Consider the following 22,285-nt stretch of genomic DNA (forward strand, 5'->3'; position numbering starts at 1 on the left):
TCAAAATGTGAAACTTACTCCCAGAAGAGATCAAAGTGACTGCAGATCCCACCACTTTAAGACATATACACACATGCACGCATGTCAGGAGACTAGAGAGTCCTATAAGCCACAAAAGCAAGATCTGCTTACCTAAAGAGAATAGTGTGAAATGATCTGTGTTGTTGCCCATAGCTTTTTACCTGGTTTCTGTCACTTAACTATAACCTGGTCTGGTTTGATCTGTACCAATAGTTGTTGTCTTACACTGGATGTTTTCCTACAGGAACCATAATTACTTTAAAAAAAATCTTCTGGAGTTTAGTTTTTCTGCATTAGTATAATCATTTGCAGACAAAGGCAGAAAGAGTGTAGTTACTAAATGGTTAAAATTATTAACAGATGGAAGGGAGCCTGTTCTGGAGAGACAGGATGGGTTAGGACAGCACAGCATGTAGCAGAAAGGAAGCCTGTGAGCAAAGAGGGCAGGGGATTTTTATTTATTTTACAGCAGCATGTTCTGGCTGGTTGTATTGCTGTTCATTTTATAAAGCCCGACAGCATTCTTTTTAATTTTTGCATTTGGTTAATGGTTTTGTTTTTATGACGCTGCAGATGCATTTGTCTGCTAAATCGTAGTCTTCTCTCTCGTTAACAGAACCTGCTGTGCGGGTTTTGCACATGCTCTGCTCGTCCCTTCCTGAGTTTTGTAAGTTGAGACATCTGTTGCCAGGTGGGGTTTCGTGGAGGTTGTTCTAGTTGAGGAGGAAGGCTGTCTCCCACATATCAGTAGAGCCCTGCAAATCTCTGGATATCTGCTTTATATCTGTGGGTATCCGCAGATGCAGATCTCTGCGGATCTTGTTTGCGGATCATGGATGGATGCAGATCCAAATTTTATATCAAGAGCCCTGCAAACCTGCAGATACACGCTTTATATCCAGGGACGCAGATATCCGCAGACCATGTTTGAGGATCAGATGCGGATACAAATTTTGTATCCACAGAGGGCTACCTATCAGCATTCCAGTCACCTTTGCGTACATTCTTTTTGGATGCAAATGCATGTGTTGACTGTACAGTGAGTGAAAGCCTATTTCTGGAGGCATTACATATTGGACCGAGTATTTGAAAATATCCCAATCGAAAGCTTCATTCTTTCATGGTTTAAAAATAAAAGGCTCCTTTCCCCCCAACCGAAAAAAAAAAAAAAAAAAGACCATTTTGAAAAATTGTCCAAATGGAGCTGGACAAAGATTGGCTCCATTATTGCAACACTTATTTTCAAAGGTGTTCACTGTTGTAATGCCACATTCCTGTTCTGATTGCTCGAAAATGGAATAAAGGCAACAGTAATGTTTTGTCTCTGGTGTCATGCCTGTTTCTGCTGTTCTTAAATGTCCATTGTCCTTTTTACTGTACACTATCCTGTGGCTCATCATTTAAAAAACAAAAACAAAAACACCCTGACAAAATTGCAGCTGTAACTTATCACCAGTATTTTCCTGATATAGTCAGGAGAGGGCACTCCGTTACCAAACTGACTTTCTTGCCATCACCATCATCATTGATACACCCCTGTTGGCTTTTAAAAAAATATATTTTACCTATTCTGAAATTAATGAACTGAAATCTCATATGTATTCTAAACTCAGCACTGTGAAACTTAGCAATATGGTGGAAGTTGCTTGGTATTAAAACAATACCGCAAATCTCTAACCCTAATGTTTTTATAGTGAAAATTCATTTAGTTCTGCAGCATATTGAAAGTTTCAAGAAAGAAAACTTTACTATTGTTTTTTAGGATTGGAAATGACAAACTGCTAAGCTCTCAACCTCTTGGGGGTGTTGTGGGGATTAATTATGGTTTGCAAAGTGATTTGAGATCATTGCATAAAGACACTACACAGCAGAACTGCCAAGTAGATAGATAGTAGCTATTAGCTATTTATTTATTCTGGGCTCTATATGTGGGAAAAGAAAACATGGCAGACTCATAACAAATCAGTCTGACAGTAAGCTACTGTCTCAAGGGTAATTTGCAAATGTTGATGAAAACTTCTTGGCATTGATTACATTTTGCAGAGGTTGTTATTTATAATAATTGAATTGTTTTGCAGCACTTCCCAGCCTGGTAGCTGCAAAGAAGTTGAGCACCCTGTTACATCTGTTCCTGAGGATGCATCCTTGGCTCCTACACCAGCTGATGATGTAGGATCACTTGCTCAAGACAGTGAGGGATTGACAAAGGAAATAAAGAGGTATTGTAATGATGTGTTTTATCCAACTTCTGTCTTGGGTGTTCCCTGCTTCAGAATATATGCAATAATTTTGACATGTTTGTCCAGAAATGAGTGTCTTTTGGAAAGAGGTACTCAACTATCTTGTTTTGCTCAGATAAGCACTATTCACAAAGGCCAGGAGAGGGAGCTTGGATTGTGTCAGTGGTGGTGGTTCTGATGTTCCATATCCTTTTATATCTAGTGTTAGTGAATTGAGTTACTAAGCCAGATTTTGCATTTTGAAGTTGGATTCAGGAATTGCTTTTCTGATGAACTGTGTATGTTCAGGTCCAGGTTGTGCTCAGCATCATCTGGCATGAACTAGTAAGATATACCAGTCAGGATCTGGGGTGTAATTCAGTTCAGTGAGAGGTTATGTCACTGCTTGTCCTGTAACCCTGAATGCCTTAAAATGCTCTGCTGCTGGTCCTCTCTGTCTGGATGCTCCTAGCCAGGATACAAGCGTGCACTGAGTGACTTTGTGATGAGCAACCCTGGTTCAGCAACTCAGACTCCAACTCAGCCTGCTTGTCACACCACAGTCACACTCCGGACTACACCAGCCTTGGTTACTACTAGCCAAGTGACCCTCACCCCCACCCTAGTGCTGATTTTCCCACAAACCATCTACCCTGAATTGTTGAGCCCCCTCCTGGAACAGTCAGAGGAGTAATAAGATCCATTGCTCTTTTAAAGAGAGAAAAACATGGCAACTTATTGCTTTACCCGGAGTTACTTTAAATCACTTTAAATAAACCCAGTACTGTGTTTGACTTGTGATTTAAAAAAAAACAAGTTTATTTAATCCAAAAAGAGAGGTTTTAAGTGAGTACAAGTATAAGGGATGAAGCCAGCAATGGTTACAAACAAATACAAGTGAAAAATGCTCTCTAGTGACTAAGACTTAACAAGACTACAGTCTTGGATCAAGGTGAAATTCTGACCATGCATCCTCCCAGCAAGATGGCTGACCACCCGTTGATCAGGATCGCCCACAGAGTCCAAAGTGCTTGGGTCCTTTGCCTTCTTAGGGAAGGATCACTTGGGGTTCTTTGCCCCTCTCTTTTATAGTCCAGTGAACTTTTGAAATGTAGCCTTCTCAAAGTTCAGTGGTCCTGCTGTGAGGGAAGATACCATGGAGTCTGATGGAGAAGGTTCGATGGCTTCTTCTCTGGTGCTTTCTACAGTGCAAATTGATCTGTCCCTGCAGCCTCTGATAGGCCAATGAGTGACCACTTGATTGTGACTGCCAATTGTCTGTGATTGCACCTGGATGGAGGCACCTTCTGTCTGGAAAAAACCTGCTTACTCACTCCTCAGAAGAGACTGGTTGAAACACAGTAACATCATACAGAGCGAATTCCTAACTTCATATATAACATTAGCACATGTATTTTACGATGATCTTAACTGGTGTTATTAGCTTTCATGTGATACTTGTACAAAATATGTCTTGAGAGGTGTTATTGCAGGAGTGTGTAAATACAGGGGTGCATAGGGTCACAATACTACAGCTATTGTCAGCGAAGGAGGAATTTAGCTCTACACATAGGAGAAACCCCTGATATTAGTTTCATGGAAGAAATGTCAATTTATCCCCATTTCCAGGTGAACATAGTCCTCCTTAAACGTTCCCAAGCTGACCAAAGAGATTTACATAAACTATGCACTAGTATTTGACAGACGGTCTGTGGCATTTTTTGTCTCAGACCATCTATAAGCTGAATCCTCCCACCTCAACTCTAATAAATATGAGACATGCCCTTGGATATCCGTGTTAGGTGCACTAAGTAACACCAATCAAGAGACGTGCAACAGCAGTGTGGGAGTGAAGGCATGCTCATATTAGGACATCTGTTAATGGAAAAACCACAACACAACTGAGAATATAAAGTGGACACACCCTGGAGAATATCTTCCTCCACCCACAGATTTACATTGGCAGTTTGTGATGAGTACCATATGAATTATGAGAAACCACATACATCAGTATACAGAAATGTCAAAAGATGCAGCTCTCAGCAGGAAAATTCTCTGAATCACAGATGAAAATGACTGCGCATTATCACTGCAATATTCACACCTCGCTGATGAATGAAATAGGGACAGGAACCAGTGTGTATGCCACAGTATAGCAAACACCATTCACAGTACTAATATTCTGGGACATGTAGCATGTGTCAGTCAACTGTCTTCAGCGATGCATTAGGGCTTATCTACGCTGGCAAGTGTCTGTGCAATATAGCAGCTTTTTGCGCTCAAACTGCAGACGTGTACACGCTGCCAAGCCACTTTGTGCACAGAAAACCCACTTCGACGAGAGTCCTAAGGCTATTTGCGCAGCGGCTCCAGCGCTCTATTGCCAGGGTAGACACTTGATTGCTTTCTGTGCTGTAATTGGCCTCCGAAGCTGTCCCATAATGCCTCAAGTGACCGCTCTGCTCATGGTTTTGAACTCTGCTGCCCAGGAGACATGCGCCCCTCCCCTTTCAAAGCTCCGTTTCTGACAGCCCTTGCGAGCTGTGCTGATCTGCTCCAGGACACAAAGCAAACCATTAATGTGGAATGCTGGTGCTGTTGAACACAGAAGCAGGTGTCTGTGTGCATGTGTGTCTGAGAGAGAGATTGCTGTGCAGAGAGCCCAGGGAGGAAGGTGGGGGCTGATGTAGGGGTTTCCCTCCCCCTGCCTTAGGACTGGTTGCTTCCTGCCACTGTCTGAACTTACAAGACAGCCTGCTGACACACTCACTGTCCCCCAAGACACACTCGCTCTCTTCCCCACTCCATATGCACACACACTCCCTGTCACACTCTCTCCCTCCTCCCCACTTCAGTTGACAAGCAGCTGGCAATGTAGTAGGTTGCCCATGGAACAATGGGATTGGGAAACCTGAATCATGTGATGCTGTGCCTGCCCCATGAGGCATTGCGAACCCTTCCCAAAGCACCCTGCAGCCAGTTGCACAGTGGGATAGCTCCCACAATGCACCGCTCTCTTTGCCATTGCAAGAGCTGCTAATGTGGATGTGCTCCAGCGTCACAAGTAGCACAGTGTGGACACGTAACAGCGGTTTAATTCCGGCGTTTTAATAAAAGTGGTATAACTTGTGGCGCAGAAACTTGCCAGTGTAGACATACCCTTAGTGTTTGAAGCTAGTTGTCTGCTCCTGGTGTAAAGTTGACATTGCTGCACTTGAGCAGTGATGGGTGATGATTGTTCCTATTATTGTGATTTTCCCCTTTAGTTTTTTTTTTTAAGGTGTGTTTGTTCCATTTATGTGTGTGTGTGTGTGTGAGTGATCATTTCTGCTATTTGTCTTAAACTGTGTCCATTGATCTGAACGTGAAGATTCGACCTGCAGTAGCATATGGGTAGGATGGGCCTTCTCTTTAATGATGATCCACCATGATACTGTATTGGACCACTTTTTTTCTTTTGAACCTCTTAAGACACAAACCTCCGAAAGTTGAGAGAAAGAAAGAAAAAGGTTCTTAAATGAAATAGCATAGCCAGCAGGAGTGCAGAGATCTGTGAACTTTGCGGAGAATTGTCTGAGTGGAGGATGCCACACTAGTTTTCTATAAAATAAAGCTATTTCCATATTAGGTGGATAAACTTTTTAACTAAAAATATTGTGTATAAATCTTGGCATTTCTTTGAAAGCTGTTGACTTACATAGCCTCTAAGGGTATGTCTGCACTGCAATAAAAGACCAGTGGCATGGCCACGGCTGGATCAGGTCAGTTGACTCAGGCTTGGCCTGTGGGGCTAAAAACTGCAGTGTAGATGTTTGTGCTTGGGCTAGAACTCAGGTTCTGAGACGGAAGAGTCTCGGAGCCTGGACTCCAGCCTGAACCCCAATGTCAATTGACCCAGGCTCTGAGACTCAGTTCCAGGGGGCTTTATTGCAGTGTAGATGTACCCTTAAGGCCAGAAGGAACTTTCCAGAGGAGGAGAATTCCTGTATTTTGTGCTGTCTTAAGGAGCCAGCGTAACAGAATAGTTTTAACTATTAGTTTGTTTTGTACTGCCCTAGACTCCAGTGAGGTCATGAGGAGCTGAGTGAAATTTTCAGTCAAGCCTTAAACTGAGCAAAACTCACCTAGCTTCAGGTTTAATTACAAACCAGAAACATGGGCTATTTTTCAGAGAAGCTCACTGCATTTTTAACTTTATGGCAAGCCTGGGTTGACTTTCAACTGAATGTGGACTATAGTTTGGATCATAGTGGCATGCCATGTACAAATAGGATGATTGCTTATTATATATCCCAAATCAGGCAAATATAGTGGCTTCACTTTAAATTTTTGAGTTCATCACAGCTCCCAACTCAAAGAGAAACTCAGGATACAAAGCTACATGTGTAGGGAAGAGCAGGTGTTGCAGAGAAAGGAAACCTAAAAAGCAAGCAAGCGATCTTTCATTCAACTCTGATAACGCCTCAAATAATTATCCCATTAATAATATAAAATATGCATTTGACAAAAATTGTATGTGTTTATATTCCATTATAAATAATCAGCTGGCTAATTTATATTAGTAGAGTTGCATAAAACACAATTGAAGTCCAGTCAGCAATGTGGAATCTCAAATATATGTTGCCAAGTATCACATTTGGACGTGGCAGAAAGTGATCTTAACATCTTCTCTGATTTAAAAACAAATGTAGGTGTGCGTTCTCACTGGAGTGTGAGAGGAGAATTTCCACTAATGTTAATGGAAGTTGTGCTTGCGAGTTGAGGTGAGAATTGCACTATTTGCCATGGGGCTGTTCTACGGTGGGAAGGAAATAAAATACAATTCTTACAACCTCATGCAAAATAAATATATTACTGTCTAAATTACTATTTGCCATTGTAATCAAGCCCCTGGTGTAAATACTCTATGATTCACAGAAAAATGTGAGGTAGTGCATGTGTGTTAAGTCCTGTCAAATCAGCCATATAAAATAACTGCATAAAAATTAGGTCATGTTTCACTTTGACACATTTCTGGCTGGTGGCTGGAACAAGGTGATAACCTATAAACCATTGCCATTCCAATACATTCTGCAAGATGGAGCCCTAAGGCATTTCAACCTCCTCTTTGATTATGATGGTAATATTATTAGATGTATTGCAAACACCTCCTAACTTAATCCAAGATCTGGGATAACGCTATCAAGAGTAAGTAATTTGTCATTCATATCGTTCTGTCAGTCTCCATGCAGCACTTGAATTTTCAGCATCAATAACGTCTACAAGAGTAACTTCATATCTTGTGTGTTGCAGAAAACCAACCAACCAATGCAGTCGTCTTCAGTTCTGAAATGTTTTAAATCATATCCATGATAGGACCAGATCCTCAGAGCTGTGCTCAGGGCACCTGAATGGGGCAGGAACATAGGTGGATTTCTGTACTGACCCTTCTATAACCACCACATGATCCTGGAAGCAGCTGGAGATGTTTGGTCTCTGATCCAAGTTAGAGTTGCTTCAGACCTGCGCTCACTTTTGCCATTAGTAACTGCCCAGCTTCCATGGCATTGTTCTGCTGGTCCAGAATGGCTGTAGTGTAGCTGACTTCCTATCCCAGTGCTTAAGCGAGCTGTCTGTCCCTGTTGCACCACCAGAGCAAAATGAAAGGGACAGATCTAGCCCACTGTTTCTTCTATAACCAAATTGATTCTTAGTGAGGAAAACAAATGCTTATGTATGTGCTTAACTTCAGTCCCATGAACCACCCAGTAAGCATAATCATATGCATAAACTACAGTTAAGCATATGCATTTAGTGTTTCCAGAATTGGGGCCAAAGTCTGTATAAATGTTTCCTTCAAAAACAATGTTTTAATTCCTCTTTATCTGCATAACAGTATGGTGTGGGATGAACATCCAGGCCATTAGGCAAGTACTAAGTATTATTACATTAGATAGAAAACATGCGAAAGGGTTTTAATGACACTGCTGATATAGAAGTGTAACCCACACACCTCCTGGATGTGGTGTTGAGTGAGAGAGCTATCTATAGCGAAGGGCCAGTTGGCTTTTAGCTCATGCAGTAGAGAGGTTCATGCACTAAGCTCCAGAGATCCCAGATTCGATCCCGCCTGCCGTACAAGTGGGGACTCATCTGGGATTTCAACTGGGAAGTCTCTGGAGCTTGGGACACGTTTCCTCAGCTAGGGGAAATATGTATCCCACACATCTCCTGGATGTGGTGTTCTGTCTTATCTAGTGGCTCTGAGACCACTTAGAGAGAGAGAGAGATTAATGAGTTTGCTCTACAGCCTTAGATAAGAGTCATGTGGCTTTTAGCTCATGTGGTAGAGGCTCCTTCACTAAGATCCAGAGGTCCCAGGTTCAGTCCCACCTGCCGATGCCCAGGGTCTGTCAGTGTTACAGAAGCACAAAATAGATCTGTAAAGATTGGAAAAGAAGACCTAAAAATATTTTGCAGGAGACCTACAAAGCTAAATTTGACCATAGTCATGTAACTAAATACATTGCTTGCAAACAAAACACAAGTATGTACCCAGTGATTGCCTGATCCCATTTTTCATGTGCAGGTAAATCTCCTACTAAAATCAGGGAGAGATTTGCGTGCATAATCCAATTTTACCTTTGTTTAAATAAGCAAAAGTTGATCCTGAGGGCTGTGATGATGGTTCGATATGCAGAATACACTCATCCGAGATACTCACGTTACATATGTTAGTATCTTAATTTGAATGACTCTTTTTCCCCTTAGAGATGACAAAAGAGGAAACAATAAGGGGCCAATGAGCTGTGTGGACGGTATTCTCACTGTGGACCCAATCCTGCACCTGTTGAAGACCGTGGAGAGTTGTCATTGATTTTAGTAAGCTCAGTGGTTTGAGCATTGGCCTGCTAAACCCAGGGTTGTGAGTAGTTCAATCCTTGAGGGGGCCACTTAGGTATCTGGGGCAAAATCAGTACTTGGTCCTGCTATTGAAGGCAGGGGGCTGGACTTGATGACCTTTCAGGGTCCCTTCCAGCTCTATGAGATAGGTGTATCTCCATATATTCATATTCTTGTCCACTGTAAGCCGTAGGTCCTTTTCTGCAGAACTGCTGCCTAGCCATTCGGTCCCTAGTGTGTAGCAGTGAATGGGATTTTTCCGTCCTAAGTGCAGGACTCTGCACTTGTCCTTGTTGAACCTCATCAGATTTCTTTTGGCCCAATCCTCTAATTTGTCTAGGTACCTCTGTATCCTATCCCTACCCTCCAGCGTATCTACCACTCCCTCCAGTTTAGTGTCATCTGCAAACTTGTTGAGGGTGCAGTCCATGCCATCCTCCAGATCATTAATGAAGATATAAAACCGCCCCCAGGACCGGCCCTTAGGGCACTCTGCTTGATACCGGCTACCAACTAAACATGGAGCCATTGATCACTACCCGTTGAACTCAACGATCTAGCCAGCTTTCTATCCACCTTATAGTCCATTCATCCAGCCCATACTTCTTTAACTTGCTGGCAAGAATATTGTGGGAGATCGTATCAAAAGCTTTGCTAAAGTCAAGGAATAACACATCCACTGCTTTCCCCTCATCCACAGAGCCAGTTATCTTGTCATAGAAGGCAATTAGGTTAGTCAGGCATGACTTGCCCTTGGTGAATCCATGCTGACTGTTCCTGATCACTTTCCTCTCCTCTTAAGTGCTTCAGAATTGATTCCTTAAGGACCTGCTCCATGATTTTTCCAGGTACTGAGGGACTGAGATCAGTTGAGTGCATTCCATATGACCAGTCAGCAATTTTTGCAAATGGACAACGATGAACCTCAGTCCTTCTCCCTTCTCTTTTTTCTAATCCTTTTTACAAATAACCCCCCCTTTTTTTAAAAAAAAAAGAGCTTTTGGGTCCTGTTTCTGGTCACTTGCTTACTGGGCTAATAAGAACAATGAGTGATGTGTGCAGAACTTACTCAGCTCCAGGTTAGCAGGATGGCTGGTGTTGCTAAATAGATACTTCTCCTGCCAATTATGGAGTAACGCTGACAAATCCGACAGTGTGCCCTGTCTAGTATTCCACCAGAAAGATTATAGACAAAATGCAGTGTCTAACTGGCGCTTTGTGTGAGGACTGGGAAATAGTGGGGGTCCTTAGGGCTAGGGGACAGATTCTGCAGGCATTCTGTGCATGGAACTCTCATTGAAGTCAGGCAGGGGTACATGTGTGTGAGAGATGGACCTAAAGAATTGATCCTTGTCGGAGGATGTCTTGAGCCCTGTGTTGGAGGATGTGAAACAACCCCTACTATAAAATAAAAATTGATTCAAGAGAGCAGGATTTTTGTAGCTATTGTTCATAAAATGTAATGTGTGGAATTTTAGATGGTTCTTATTTGCAACTTGAAATTCAGCAGCATTTTCCCACCATTTTTTTCAGACGTGTGCTATTTGGGGTATATATTAGATGTATTTTTATAGTTGGAAAGAAGCAGTATTTAGTGAGTGTGTGTAACTCTGATCTCAGTGTTAAACCCATTTATCAGTATGCAGCCATGGACAAAAGGGTGAGCAGTACCCCTCTGTTTCCTAGTTATTACTGTGTATTTTACAGACCCCCTCAGGCAGTACGTGGTATGTCTTTGCTTTTAACACACATTCAGCAGTGTGAAAATTAATCTGTCGTTACACTAATTAATCCATCCACAAAGAATGGTCAAACAATATGAATCATCAGCCTTAACTCACAAAAACCATGGCAATAAAGAAATAAGGTGGACACTCTACATCTGGCTTACTCTGTTCTTAAGTGTTGCTGCATTTACTGTATGTGATGTGTACATGAACAATCCTTTAATGAGAAGTTTGGGTGAATTCCAGTTGGCCTCTGTGGAGTGGGCTGCAGAAGTCTGCCAATCCAAAACTCAATGTAGAATTGGGATCTGTGTAGGATCACCTACTATTTGGAGATCCAGAAAATACCTGGGTACTGTTATGTGATGGGTAGTAGGTATACCACTGTCCTCTGTCAGACGGAATCAGAAATAACTGATCCATATTCTCCTTTAGCTAGGTAGGGAGCTTGTGCTTTTGGAGCAGGAGGATTTAAGTTATAACCCCACTGGGGCTGGGAACTTGTAAGTGGCCATGCTGTGTAATATAGCAAGAATCTGGGAGGCCAAATTCCCAAGTTCCTGGTTAGATTTTGCTCAGGTAAAACGTCCACTGACCCAAATCCTCAGTGTTTACTGAACCTTTATGTAGGTAGACTTCCACCGGAGATTTGTTGTTTGTGGGGTGTTTTTTTGCTCAAATATGGATTTGGCCCATGAACTGCTAGGTGACCACAGATTGGTTACTCTAGAGCAATGGAATTATGGGTGATGTTTGAACCTCGGTGCAAAATTCTTCCCCTAGATCTGCATGGTGGAGTCTACCCTGTCATCCTGCTCTATCAGCATGCTCTTATCTGTCACTGAAATCAATAGCCTTACAAATACTGTAGAATAGACTGAGTCCTTGTTTGCACTGAGTAATTCACTACCAGTGCAGCTACGCCAGTACTTGCAACAGCGGAAGATCTATTGAATGCAAGACACAAGCATTTTGCCACCATTTCACCTAGCCTGGCGTAGTGCAGGCTTAGCTGACAAACATCCGAGTCTTTTCTGCATTTCAGATTGCAACACTGAAAAATTAAGGGGATCAATTTTGCCAGTGTCAATGCAGTTTTGGAATCTCAGCCTCTGCGAGGAAAATTTGTCATTTGTGCTAAATGTGCTTGATTTTTGTGGGCCTTTTTTCAAGTCCTTAAAGACACTTGAATATATATAGAGAAACAAAATAAAAATGTATATTTTGCATTATGTATTAGATGCATCGTCTAATTAAAATCACAGTCTGAGTATTTTATGTACTGTAGGTACTACAACTGAGATTACGAGAAAATAATCTGTATGTCGTTTTACCAATTTGTTTGGTTTGGGGCATTTGTCAGTAATTTGTATACAGTCAGTTTCACTATTCCTCCTTTAAAGTGAATTATATCAATTCACGTTATGAAGCCGGTATAATGCTAATAGAGCCAGGCATGTTGTTAATTGCATTTATAATTAATGTTAAAGTAAATAAAATAATATAATACAAATTTAAAAAAATCTAAATGACACCATGTTGTAATGTCACAGCAAATGAATACATAATTTTCACATTTGTTGTACACTATTGTATGTGAGCAGTTACATGTGGTATTTTTGAAACTGGCACAACTGCATGCACATTGCAAACACTGCATGCACAAATCAGGCAAACAAGTGAATACGTATGTTTTCATGCTATTTTCTAGAATTCTGGCCTAGTAAATCTACTGATTATGGGGACTGAAACTTATTAATAGTAATGTGATAGGGCTAAAGTTTGCAGAGACTAACACAGAAGCATTGCCCTGATTTAAATATATTATTCTTGACAAATACATTTCTCCATGAGGGGGGAATGTCTAATTGCTATCTGCCCATGGGGCTTAAAATACTGTGTGAATAAATCAACCAAAAAAAAGTGCTTCTGGTGTTATCCATCTTTAAAGTGTACCTTAGCTGGAACAAATTGTATTGGTGAACCCAGAAAGAGGTCTTAGTTATCTCTTCTTGAGAAGATTAGTTTTAGTATTGTTGTTATATTCCCAGAGACATATTTTGATTTTGGCTATGCTGGTGTAAATCCAGAGAAACTTGTGTGATTTCAAAGGAGATTTTTACAGCACTATTAGAAAGGATTGAAATGAGCTGCTCAGGAATTTTATTTTCCTGCCAAAAATGTTGACGAAAATGAACCATAAGAAAAAAAATTTAATGTTTTCATCAACACTTTCCGTGGAAGATTTGGAATTTTCACCCAAAAGCTGAAAATGGAAAAATGTTCAGCCCCAAATCCCAAGATGTTTCAGTTAGCCAAATTTCAGCTTTAGTTTCCCATGAAAAATAAAGCAAACACTTCCCCCACAAGTTTTGTTTTTGTCAGAAGCCAATTTTTTGTAGAGAAAAAAAAGTTGTTCCCGACCTTCATAGTTCTTCCCCTACCCCCAGTCATGACAGTGAGTCACACCAATCAAAATACCATATTGGTCTGCTCCCCTCATCCTGCTTCATTATTTAATTCTTCATTCAGAGTAGGGCTCCTTCAGAATCCCGCTCTCCTGAAAGGACCCAGCTGGGGAGGGCTCCCTGAGGAGAATACCACTGCTACTCAAGCTGTCCATCTCCACAGTGCTCTTGGCTCCATCTGATGGAACCTTAGACCTAGAGATGTGCAAAATGCTTGGAAAGAAACCTGAACTCAGATGTGGTTCACTTTAAAGACTCACAGTCATAGAGGCTGGAAGTAGGAGTGCTGGGGGTGCTGCCACACCCCCTGGCTTGAAGTGGGTTCCATCATATAAAGGGTTTACAGTTTGGTTCAATTGCTCTCAGCACCCCCACTATACAAATTGTTCCAGCACCTCTGATCACAGTTGGTGACATACAGTAGCATGATTTAAAAGAAATTCCAGCTGGATTGCATGCTCATTGCAACACTAACTTGTACTCAGCACTCTTTATCCCAGTTGGAGAGGAAGGCAAAGGAGCAGGTGGGGAGCCAATGACAGCATAAATCTTCAGGGTTTCCACATGATTGGAAAGTCATATCCCTTGTTCCTTTGGTGAAACTACATTCTAGGATTCTGCACAGTGAATTGGAAAGTTCCCACCCTGAGGTGTTCCCTGTAGGAGGGGATGATCAGGCCCACAGTGTTTTACCACCCTGTAGATTTACTTTATTTCCTCCCTAAAATATCCTTTTGCCTTTAACATGTGCAGCTGTCATTTTATCAGTCATAATTAATTGCTAGCTCATCTAAAAGACACCAGCTAGAGCTGGAGTCCCAGAAGACCTCATTTGCATGCCTTTTTGTTAGCTTTACAGTGGGTTCCAGACACAAGATGTTTCAAAGCCTATATTGGTATGCTAGTTCTTTCATAATTTTTAATGCTATTGATCTCGTATTCAATTTAGATTCAGCAGAGCCCTTATCAACTGAACTTGGCAAACAGTGATCAATAGATGCATTTTTAGAAATGTATTTTAATCAGTCAGACTTCCTTTTCTTGTGAGTCGCAATGGCCATTCTCATTGTATCCTTTTTATGTACTTAAATATTTTTTCTTTGAATTGACCAGGGGAAAATATGTTGAACATGTTAATCCTATTAAATTAAAAATCCTGATATACTGTATTTTTAATGAATTAAATGAGTACCAATACAAATGATCCAACTATGCATATTGCATTAATCTAGAGGAATGATACGCAGCATAATTATAATGCTTTATGTCACATATCTTTAAGTTAACTGGTAATTTTGACAATTAGTATGACCATCCTATGTCATTGGGTGGTGGTCATGCATAGACACCCCAAACAGGATTAGGGCCCCATTGTGCTGTACAACCACACATGAAGAGTTTACAACCTAAGATTCCAACCCTGCAATTTTACCGTGCTGGTGGACCCTTTCCAATTCTGTAGTTTGGATCTAAATTGGAAATGGTTATATCCCCAACTGCTTTAGAGCAACCAACCTTTGGTTAATAACCAAATCAACTGGCCCATTGTGCCAGAGACACTTTACTCTCTTTTCATTGCAGCATTATCAGATTGAATTCACCACTGGCATAAGAGGTGATGCGCCACTGACTTCATTTGGGGTTGCTCCTGCTTATACAGGGTTCCATAATTTTCACACAACAGGGAATTCAAACAAAATATTCTGCTTTACAAAATGTGACAGAGCTTATAATGTTTACATCATTATTCCCAGAGTACTAATATAGATGGATGAGGCAACTGTATATCAGCATTAGTATTCTGATGTCATTTCAAGCCTCAAGTTACTTGTGCTTCTGTGATGCCAATCAAAGATCTGAATTTGTAACTTTGTGTTTCATCTAGTTGCATTTGTTATCCTCATTAACTATAATCTGCAGTCTGTTTGATCTTTTGTACAGTATTTCTGCAAAGATGTGGGAGTTCTTTCAGTATGGTTTAAACTGTTCAATCCTATCGGCTGGTCCACACCACCCAGTGTGGGGAGCATAATCTAAAACAGTACTATTTTCCCTTTTTGTCCCAAGTAGTTAGCCAATATTTGGGGCCTTGCAGGGTTGTTTCTGTTCTGAGATGAAAGATGATACAAGTCAGGTATTTCTTTGTTGCAATCCTGTTTATTTACAAAGTCCTGTTTCCCTGAACACAGTAGGAACAAACAGGAGGCAATTTCCTTGTTCAGAAATCCAAGTCCACCTTTCTAGTGAATACTGTTCCCCCAAAAAGTTGTCTTTCATCTTTCTCTAAGGACCACACCCACCACTGCTTCTCTTGCTCTCTGATGACTTTCTGCCTTTCTCACAGGCAGACAAACACAGCTGCAACCAATCAATCCCCTAGTTCCTGTATTTGAAGTCATCCCAGAGAATCAGTTCCCCTTGGCCCACATGGTTTAATTTTTGATCAGCCTTGCAATGTGGCTCATTGCCTTGGGCAGAGGCTCCCTCTTGTTTCAGCTGTCACTACACTAAGGGACATTCAGTTGTTCTTTTTATTTAGCCTGAATGAAAGGTGATTAGTACACTCCCTAAGTTTAACCAGGCCTAAGTTTGACCTATAGATCATAGATCAATGACATGCTTGATGGCTGTTGTTAGACACTTCTTATATGACACCAAGTCTCTTGATCATAGGTGCCACAATTTTGGTGACATCTGATTAATGTCTTACCAGTGTTAGAAAATCAGATGGAACAAAAACTAACTGTTATCATTTTTAAGGTAAGCTTTTCTATATCTGGGATGTTAGAAAAGTGAATTTTCCTGTGCCAAGCTGTCTGGAGTGGCTCAAGAGGGTGAATACCAACCTCCAGGCAGACCGTTAAGAAGCAGGACACAAACCCCAGGCTGGTTGTGAGTACTACACTTAGATTTCACCAACCAAGTATCAAGGATGAACCCCTCAAGCACTGCAACAGCCTTAACATGGAGTCACAGACATTGCCCTTGGGTACTCCGTTCTATCTTGCCACCTAGGCACACTTGTCTTTGAGACAGATGATCACTTACACCAAAAATCACAGCAATATTCAGGTTACTCTCAGTTCCAAAGGACCAGTCACTCCCGGTCAATTGCACTTTAGATCTTACACCAAAGATAATGCTTCTAGCCAATCCAATAATAAATGTATTATTTATTAATTAAAAGAAGGAAGTGAGAGTTATTTACAAGCTTAAAGCAGGCAAACCTATACGCACCAATGAGTTAGTGTTAGTTTCCAAAAGGTAATAGAAGCTGCTGTAATGGCAAGCTCTATATGTTCTCTAGAGCTAACCCGAACTAAGCAGCTGGGGACCCCTAGCTTATGCTTAGAAATCTTACCCTCCCAAAGTCCAAGCAGCATAGTGATACAGCTTCTTCTGATCAGGGATTTTGATTCCCTTCCACCAACGTTCAAGCTGATGATGAGTCTTCATATATGTCTCCTCTCCACAGGTGTAGAGGGAGCAGTCAACAAAGTCTTTTGTCCTCTGACATTCCACATGGTTTGTCTGGTGTCTATGGGCCTTCCTTTTTTGGGCAGGAAATAACACCTCCTGGGGTAAAGTAGTATTTCACACTTGGTAATGCTTCTCTCCTGACTGGTTTCAGAGAAAACACTTAATTATTACCTTATAACATGAGCTACAGTGAGATTAATGCATGTAGCAATATACATGCATTTCATAAAGTATAAACACTAAACATATTCTCATAAACCGAAAACCTGTTTTAACAACATTACACACAGGTGAGCCAGACTGGTTTCCTGCTACGCATTTGTCGGTGTTCAGCTGAGGCATAGGGGCCTTGGCATGAGTTGGAACCAGGTCTGCCGGTGTCACACCCTAATATTTCTTTAATCCACAGTGCAAACTCTGAAGTGAGAACAGATGGATATTGCTTGCTTTTCGTTAACCTTTTTGCTTGACTAATTCCCAGTCTGTCTCCTTTCTGTGGTGGTGGTTTGCCAGAGCTGTCTAGGACTCAGCATTGTATTAGAAACACTTTCTCTAAACTTTCTCTTTGTGCTCCCCGTCTATTCATGGGACATGAACCAAGTCTTCGCCTCTTCTATTTAATTTTCTTAAATGAATGTAGAATGCACATATGGAAATTGCCATTTATTTGCGATAACTCCTTTACAGGCGTGGCTGGTAATTCAGGAATTAGTGGGGCTAAATCCTACTAATAATGTCCCCATTTAAAAAAACTGGCCCAAATATTCTGCACTTGTGTAAATCCTTCCAACTCAAGGAATTAGTTCAGATTTACACTGGTGTAAGGACAGAGTTTTGGATGGGGCGTGGGAGTCCCAGGGGTCTGTCTGGGGGTGGGGGTGTGGATAAGGGTTGGGGCAGTCAGGGTACAGGTAGGGGGTAGAGTCCTAGGGGGCCAGTTAGGATGGGGAGAGGGTCTCAGGAGGGGGCAGTCAGGGGACAAGGAGCGGGGGGAGGGTTGGGGGTTCTGAGAGGGGGAAGTGGGAGGGGCAGGGGCGGGGCTAGGACAGGATGGGGCGGGGCTAGGGCAGGACAGGGGCAGGGCTCCTCCTGTCCTCTTTTTTGCTTGCTGGATTATGGTAACCCTACTGATGCTGCTCTAGCAGGATTGGAGAGGAGCAGTGTTAGTGGGTGGCATCTGGCCCAGGTTAACGTAGTTCTCCTGAAGCCTTCGTTCACATAGTAACAGCAAGCAAGCATAGAGGGGACTATGCAGGGCCCGTTTTTCTCCCTACAAAAGCTGAACATGGGATCTTCCTGGCGTTTCCTGCAGGAATGCAGGAAAGTAATTGAGAGGGTTCAAGCTTGACTCTACTACCTATCACTGCTGCTCTCCCTTTGTTTAGCACAGTAGGAGGAAACGGACCAGGGGGCAGATGGGTCTGGGGCTCCTACACAGAGGAAGCTGTGGAGATGGTTCTTTGTAGATGGCTGAAGGAAGCTGGTAAGGGAGAGTCATTAGGAGAGGAGGGAAGGAGAGTTTGTAGAGAGGCTTTCTGCACAGGCAGTGAGTCGAGAGAGCAGATGAGGGGAGCAGAGGGAAGGGTAACAGTATCCTGATCACTTCTTTGGGGCCCTAGCTGTCACGGATTGTTGACATAGCTCCTAAAATGCTATATTTCCTGAGATGTAAATACCAAGTACTGACCATTTCTCAGAGGTGTGGCTAGCCTTCCCTGTCATTGGTTTTCCCTGTAACTCTGTTTAAAAGGTGCATGATTTGGATTTTATCTACTCTAGTCCTGTTAGACCCTCCCTAGTTGTGTTGACACAATTTCTTTCCCAGTATGCCATCCAATTGTTAGGATTCAGCACTGATGCCATACAAATGCATTTCACATTCTTGGATTCAGTATAAAAACAAAGTCTGTCCTCTGTTTTTGGCACATTTTCTTAAGACAAACAGGCATTCCAAAGCCTCAAGATTAGGCGCAAGGATGTCTGAGGAATAAACGTTTGTCATTGGAATGTTTCCCCATTTTCAGCCTTGTCCAGTGTTGCTTCTTGAAGACAAAATATTTAAATTGGGTGCTTAAAGCTAAGCACCTAAATCAATGTGCATAGGCACCTTAATCATTGTCCCAAGGGCTGGGCACCCAGTCACTTCAATCAGGTTTGTGGATCCAACCACTGCTGAATCAGGTCACATATTTAGGTGCCTAAATATGGTTTTAAGTGATTAACATTAGACACGCAGGTTTAAAAATTTTGGTTTTAGTCACTAATTTAGGGCCAAAATGTATCCTTTGCTTAAATAAAAAGTGGTGGATGGAGTGAAAGTTATGATTTTTAAAATGTTGATAACATAAATGTTCTGCCCCTATGTTGGTATCCCAACATTTTTCTTTTGTGACAACAAAATTGGGTTCCCGGGAATGGAAGATGGAATGGAACAGGAAGGAAAGCTACCTCTTGGAAGTTAGAAAGTGTATGGATAAAGTGGGAACTGCCAAAAGCCAAACAGAGATGGACCCTGCAAAGGATATTAAAACCAATACTAAAAGGTTCAATAGCTATATAAATAAAAAGAAAACAAGGAAAGAAGTGCGGCCCCTAAGCACTGAGGATGGGGTGGAGATTAAAGATAATCTAGGCATGGCCCAACACCTAAACAAATACTTTGCCTCAGTTTGTAATAAAGGTAATGAAGAGCTAATCGAGTAGTGGCAGGGTCACTAATGGGAATGAGGATATGGAAGTAGAAATTACCACATCTGAGGTGGAAGTCAAATTCCAACTGCTTAATGCAGGGGCGGGCAAACTTTTTGGCCTGAGGGCCGCATCGGGTTTCGTAAATTGTATGGAGGGCCGGTTAGGGGAGGGGGGCGTGGCCCGGCCCCCACCTCCTATCTGCCCCCCCCCCAGACTCCTGCCCCATCCAACACCCCCTGTTCCCTGACAGCCCTCCGGGGACCCCTGCCCCATCCACACACACCTGCTCCCTGTCCCCTGACCGCTCCCGGACCCATGCCGCCCCATCCAACCCCTCCTCTCATTCCTGACTGCCCCCTGGGACTCCTGTCCCATCCAACCACCCCTTCTCCCTATCCTCTGACTGCCCCCGGAACCCCTGCCTGTGACTGCCCCCTGCCCCCCATCCAACCTCCCCCTTCCTAACTGCTCCCCCCGGGACCCCTGCCCCCATTCAACCCCCAGTCCCTATCTACCCCCCCACCTCCTGACCACCACCCTGAACTCCCCTGCCCTCTATCCAACCCCCCCGCTCCCTGCCCCCTTACTGTGCTGCCTGGAGCATTGGTGGCTGGCGGCGCTACAGCCACCCCACCCGGCTGGAGCCAGGCCATGCCGCCACCACCACGCAGCACAGAGCACCGGGTCAGGCCAGGCTCTGCAGCTGCACTGCCCCAGGAGCTCACAGCCCTGCCGCCCAGATCATTGCGCTGGTGGCAGAGCGAACTGAGGCTGCGGGGGAGAGGGGACAGCAAGGGAGGGGCCGGAGGCTAGCCTCCCGGGCCAGGAGCTCGGGGGCCGGGCAGGTCAGTCTGGCGGGCCGAATGTGGCCCGTGGGCTGTAGTTTGCTCGCCTCTGGCTTAATGGGACTAAACTGGGGGACCCAGATAATCTCCATCCAAGAATGTTAAAGGAACTGGCACATGAAATTGCATACCCAATAGCAAGGCCATACCCTATGATGGGAGAATTGCTAATAAAGTTCCTATTTTTAAGAAAAGGAAAAAATGTGTTCTAGGAAACTGCAAGCCTGTTAGTTTTGTCCTCAATTGTATGCAAGGTCTTGGAGCAAATTTTAAAAAAGAAAGTAGTTAAGGACATAGAGGTTAACGGTAATTGGGATAAAATACAACATGGTTTTGCAAAAGGTGGATCATGCCAGACCAACCTGATCTCCTTCTTTGAGAAGATAATTGATTTTTTTAGACAAAGGAAATGCAGTAGATCTAATTTACGTGGATTTCAGTAAGGCATATGATACATAAGTTCCAAATGGGAAATTATTAATTAAATTGGAGAAGATGGGAGTTAGTGCGAGAACTGAAAGGTGGATAAGGAATTGGTTAAAGGGGAGATTACAACGGGTCAGGCTGGAGGGAGGTTACTAATGGAGTTCCTCAGGGATCAGTCCTAGGGCCAAACTTATTTAATATTTTTATTAATGATGTTAGCACAAAAAGTAGGAGTGTGCTAATAAAATTTGTGGATGGCACAAAATTGGGAGGAATTTCCAATACAGATAAGGACTAGATATATCATACAAGAAGATCTAGATGACCTTGGAAACTGGAGTAATAGAAATAGGATGAAATTTAATAGTGCAAGGGCAGGGTCATGCACTTAGGACTAACAACAAGAATTTTTGCTATAAGCTGGGAACTTATCAGTTGGAAGCAACAGAGAAAGCCCTGGGTGTATTGGTTGATCACAGGATGACTATGAGCTGCCAATGTGATGTGGTTGTGAAAAAGGCAAATGCAGTCCTAGGATGCATCAGGCAAGTTTTTTCCAGTAGAGATAGGGAAGCATTCGTTCCATTGCACAAGGCACTGGCGAGAGCTCATCCGGAATACTGTGTGCAATTCTGGTCTCCCATGTTTAAGAAAGATGAATTCAAACTGGAACAGGTGCAGAGAAGGGCTACTAGGATTATCAGAATAATGCAAAACTTACCTTATGAGAGGAGGCTCAAAGACTTTGGCTTGTTTAGCCTAGCCAAAAGAAGGCTGAGGGGCAATATGATTGCTTTCTATAAATACATCAGAGGGATAAATCGCAGGAAGGGAGGGGAGTTATATAAGTTAAGTGCCAATGTAGACACAATAACAAATGGATATAAACTGGCCATCAACAAGTTTAGGCTTGAAATTAGACGAAGGTTTCTAACCATCAGAGGAGTGAAGTTCTGGAACAGCTTTCCAAGGGAGCAGTGGGGGGCAAAAAACCTAACTGGCTTCAAGACTGAGCTTGATTAGTTTATAGAGGGGTTGGTATGATGGGACTGCCTACAATGACATATAGCTGATCTGTGAATGCTACGGCTGGTGATGGGACACCAGGTGGGGAGGGTTCTGAGTTACTACAAAGAATTCTTTCCCAGATGCCTGTCCGGTGGGTCTTGCCCTCATGCTCAGGATCCAACTGATTGCCATATTTGGGGTCGGGAAGGAATTTTCCACAGAGTCAGATTGGCAGAGACCTGGGGGGTTTTCGCTTCCTCTGTAGCATGGGGCATGGTTACTTGCAGGTTTAAATTAGTGTAAATGGCGGATTCTCTGTAACTTGAAGTCTTTAAATCATGATTTGAGGCCTTCAATAACTCAGCCAGAGATTTTGAGTCTATTACAGGAGTGGGTGGACGAGGTTCTGTGGCCTGCAATCAGGGCCGGCTCCAGGCACCAGCCCACCAAGCTTGTGCTTGGGGCAGCACCTGGAGGGGGGCGGCGCGGTGCTCGGGCTCCGGCCGCCGGGGAGAGCG

The 22,285-nt window shown here is 42.8% G+C and overlaps 1 protein-coding gene across 7 annotated transcripts in view; it reads left to right on the top strand.

The window, feature by feature from the left end:
• TACC2 (transforming acidic coiled-coil containing protein 2) overlaps positions 1–22,285 on the top strand; it is a 142,497-nt gene that overhangs the window by 34,502 nt on the left and 85,710 nt on the right. For all 7 annotated transcript variants that reach the window (XM_024216996.3, XM_024216994.3, XM_024216995.3 and 4 more), the window contains exon 4: positions 2,100–2,240. In XM_024216996.3, coding sequence (XP_024072764.2) covers positions 2,100–2,240 — 141 coding nt within the window. The remainder of the gene's footprint in view (positions 1–2,099; positions 2,241–22,285) is intronic.

Source organism: Terrapene carolina, unplaced genomic scaffold (genome assembly GCF_002925995.2).
Source record: "Terrapene carolina triunguis isolate 2854851 unplaced genomic scaffold, T_m_triunguis-2.0 Scaffold95, whole genome shotgun sequence".
NCBI lineage: Eukaryota > Metazoa > Chordata > Testudines > Emydidae > Terrapene > Terrapene triunguis.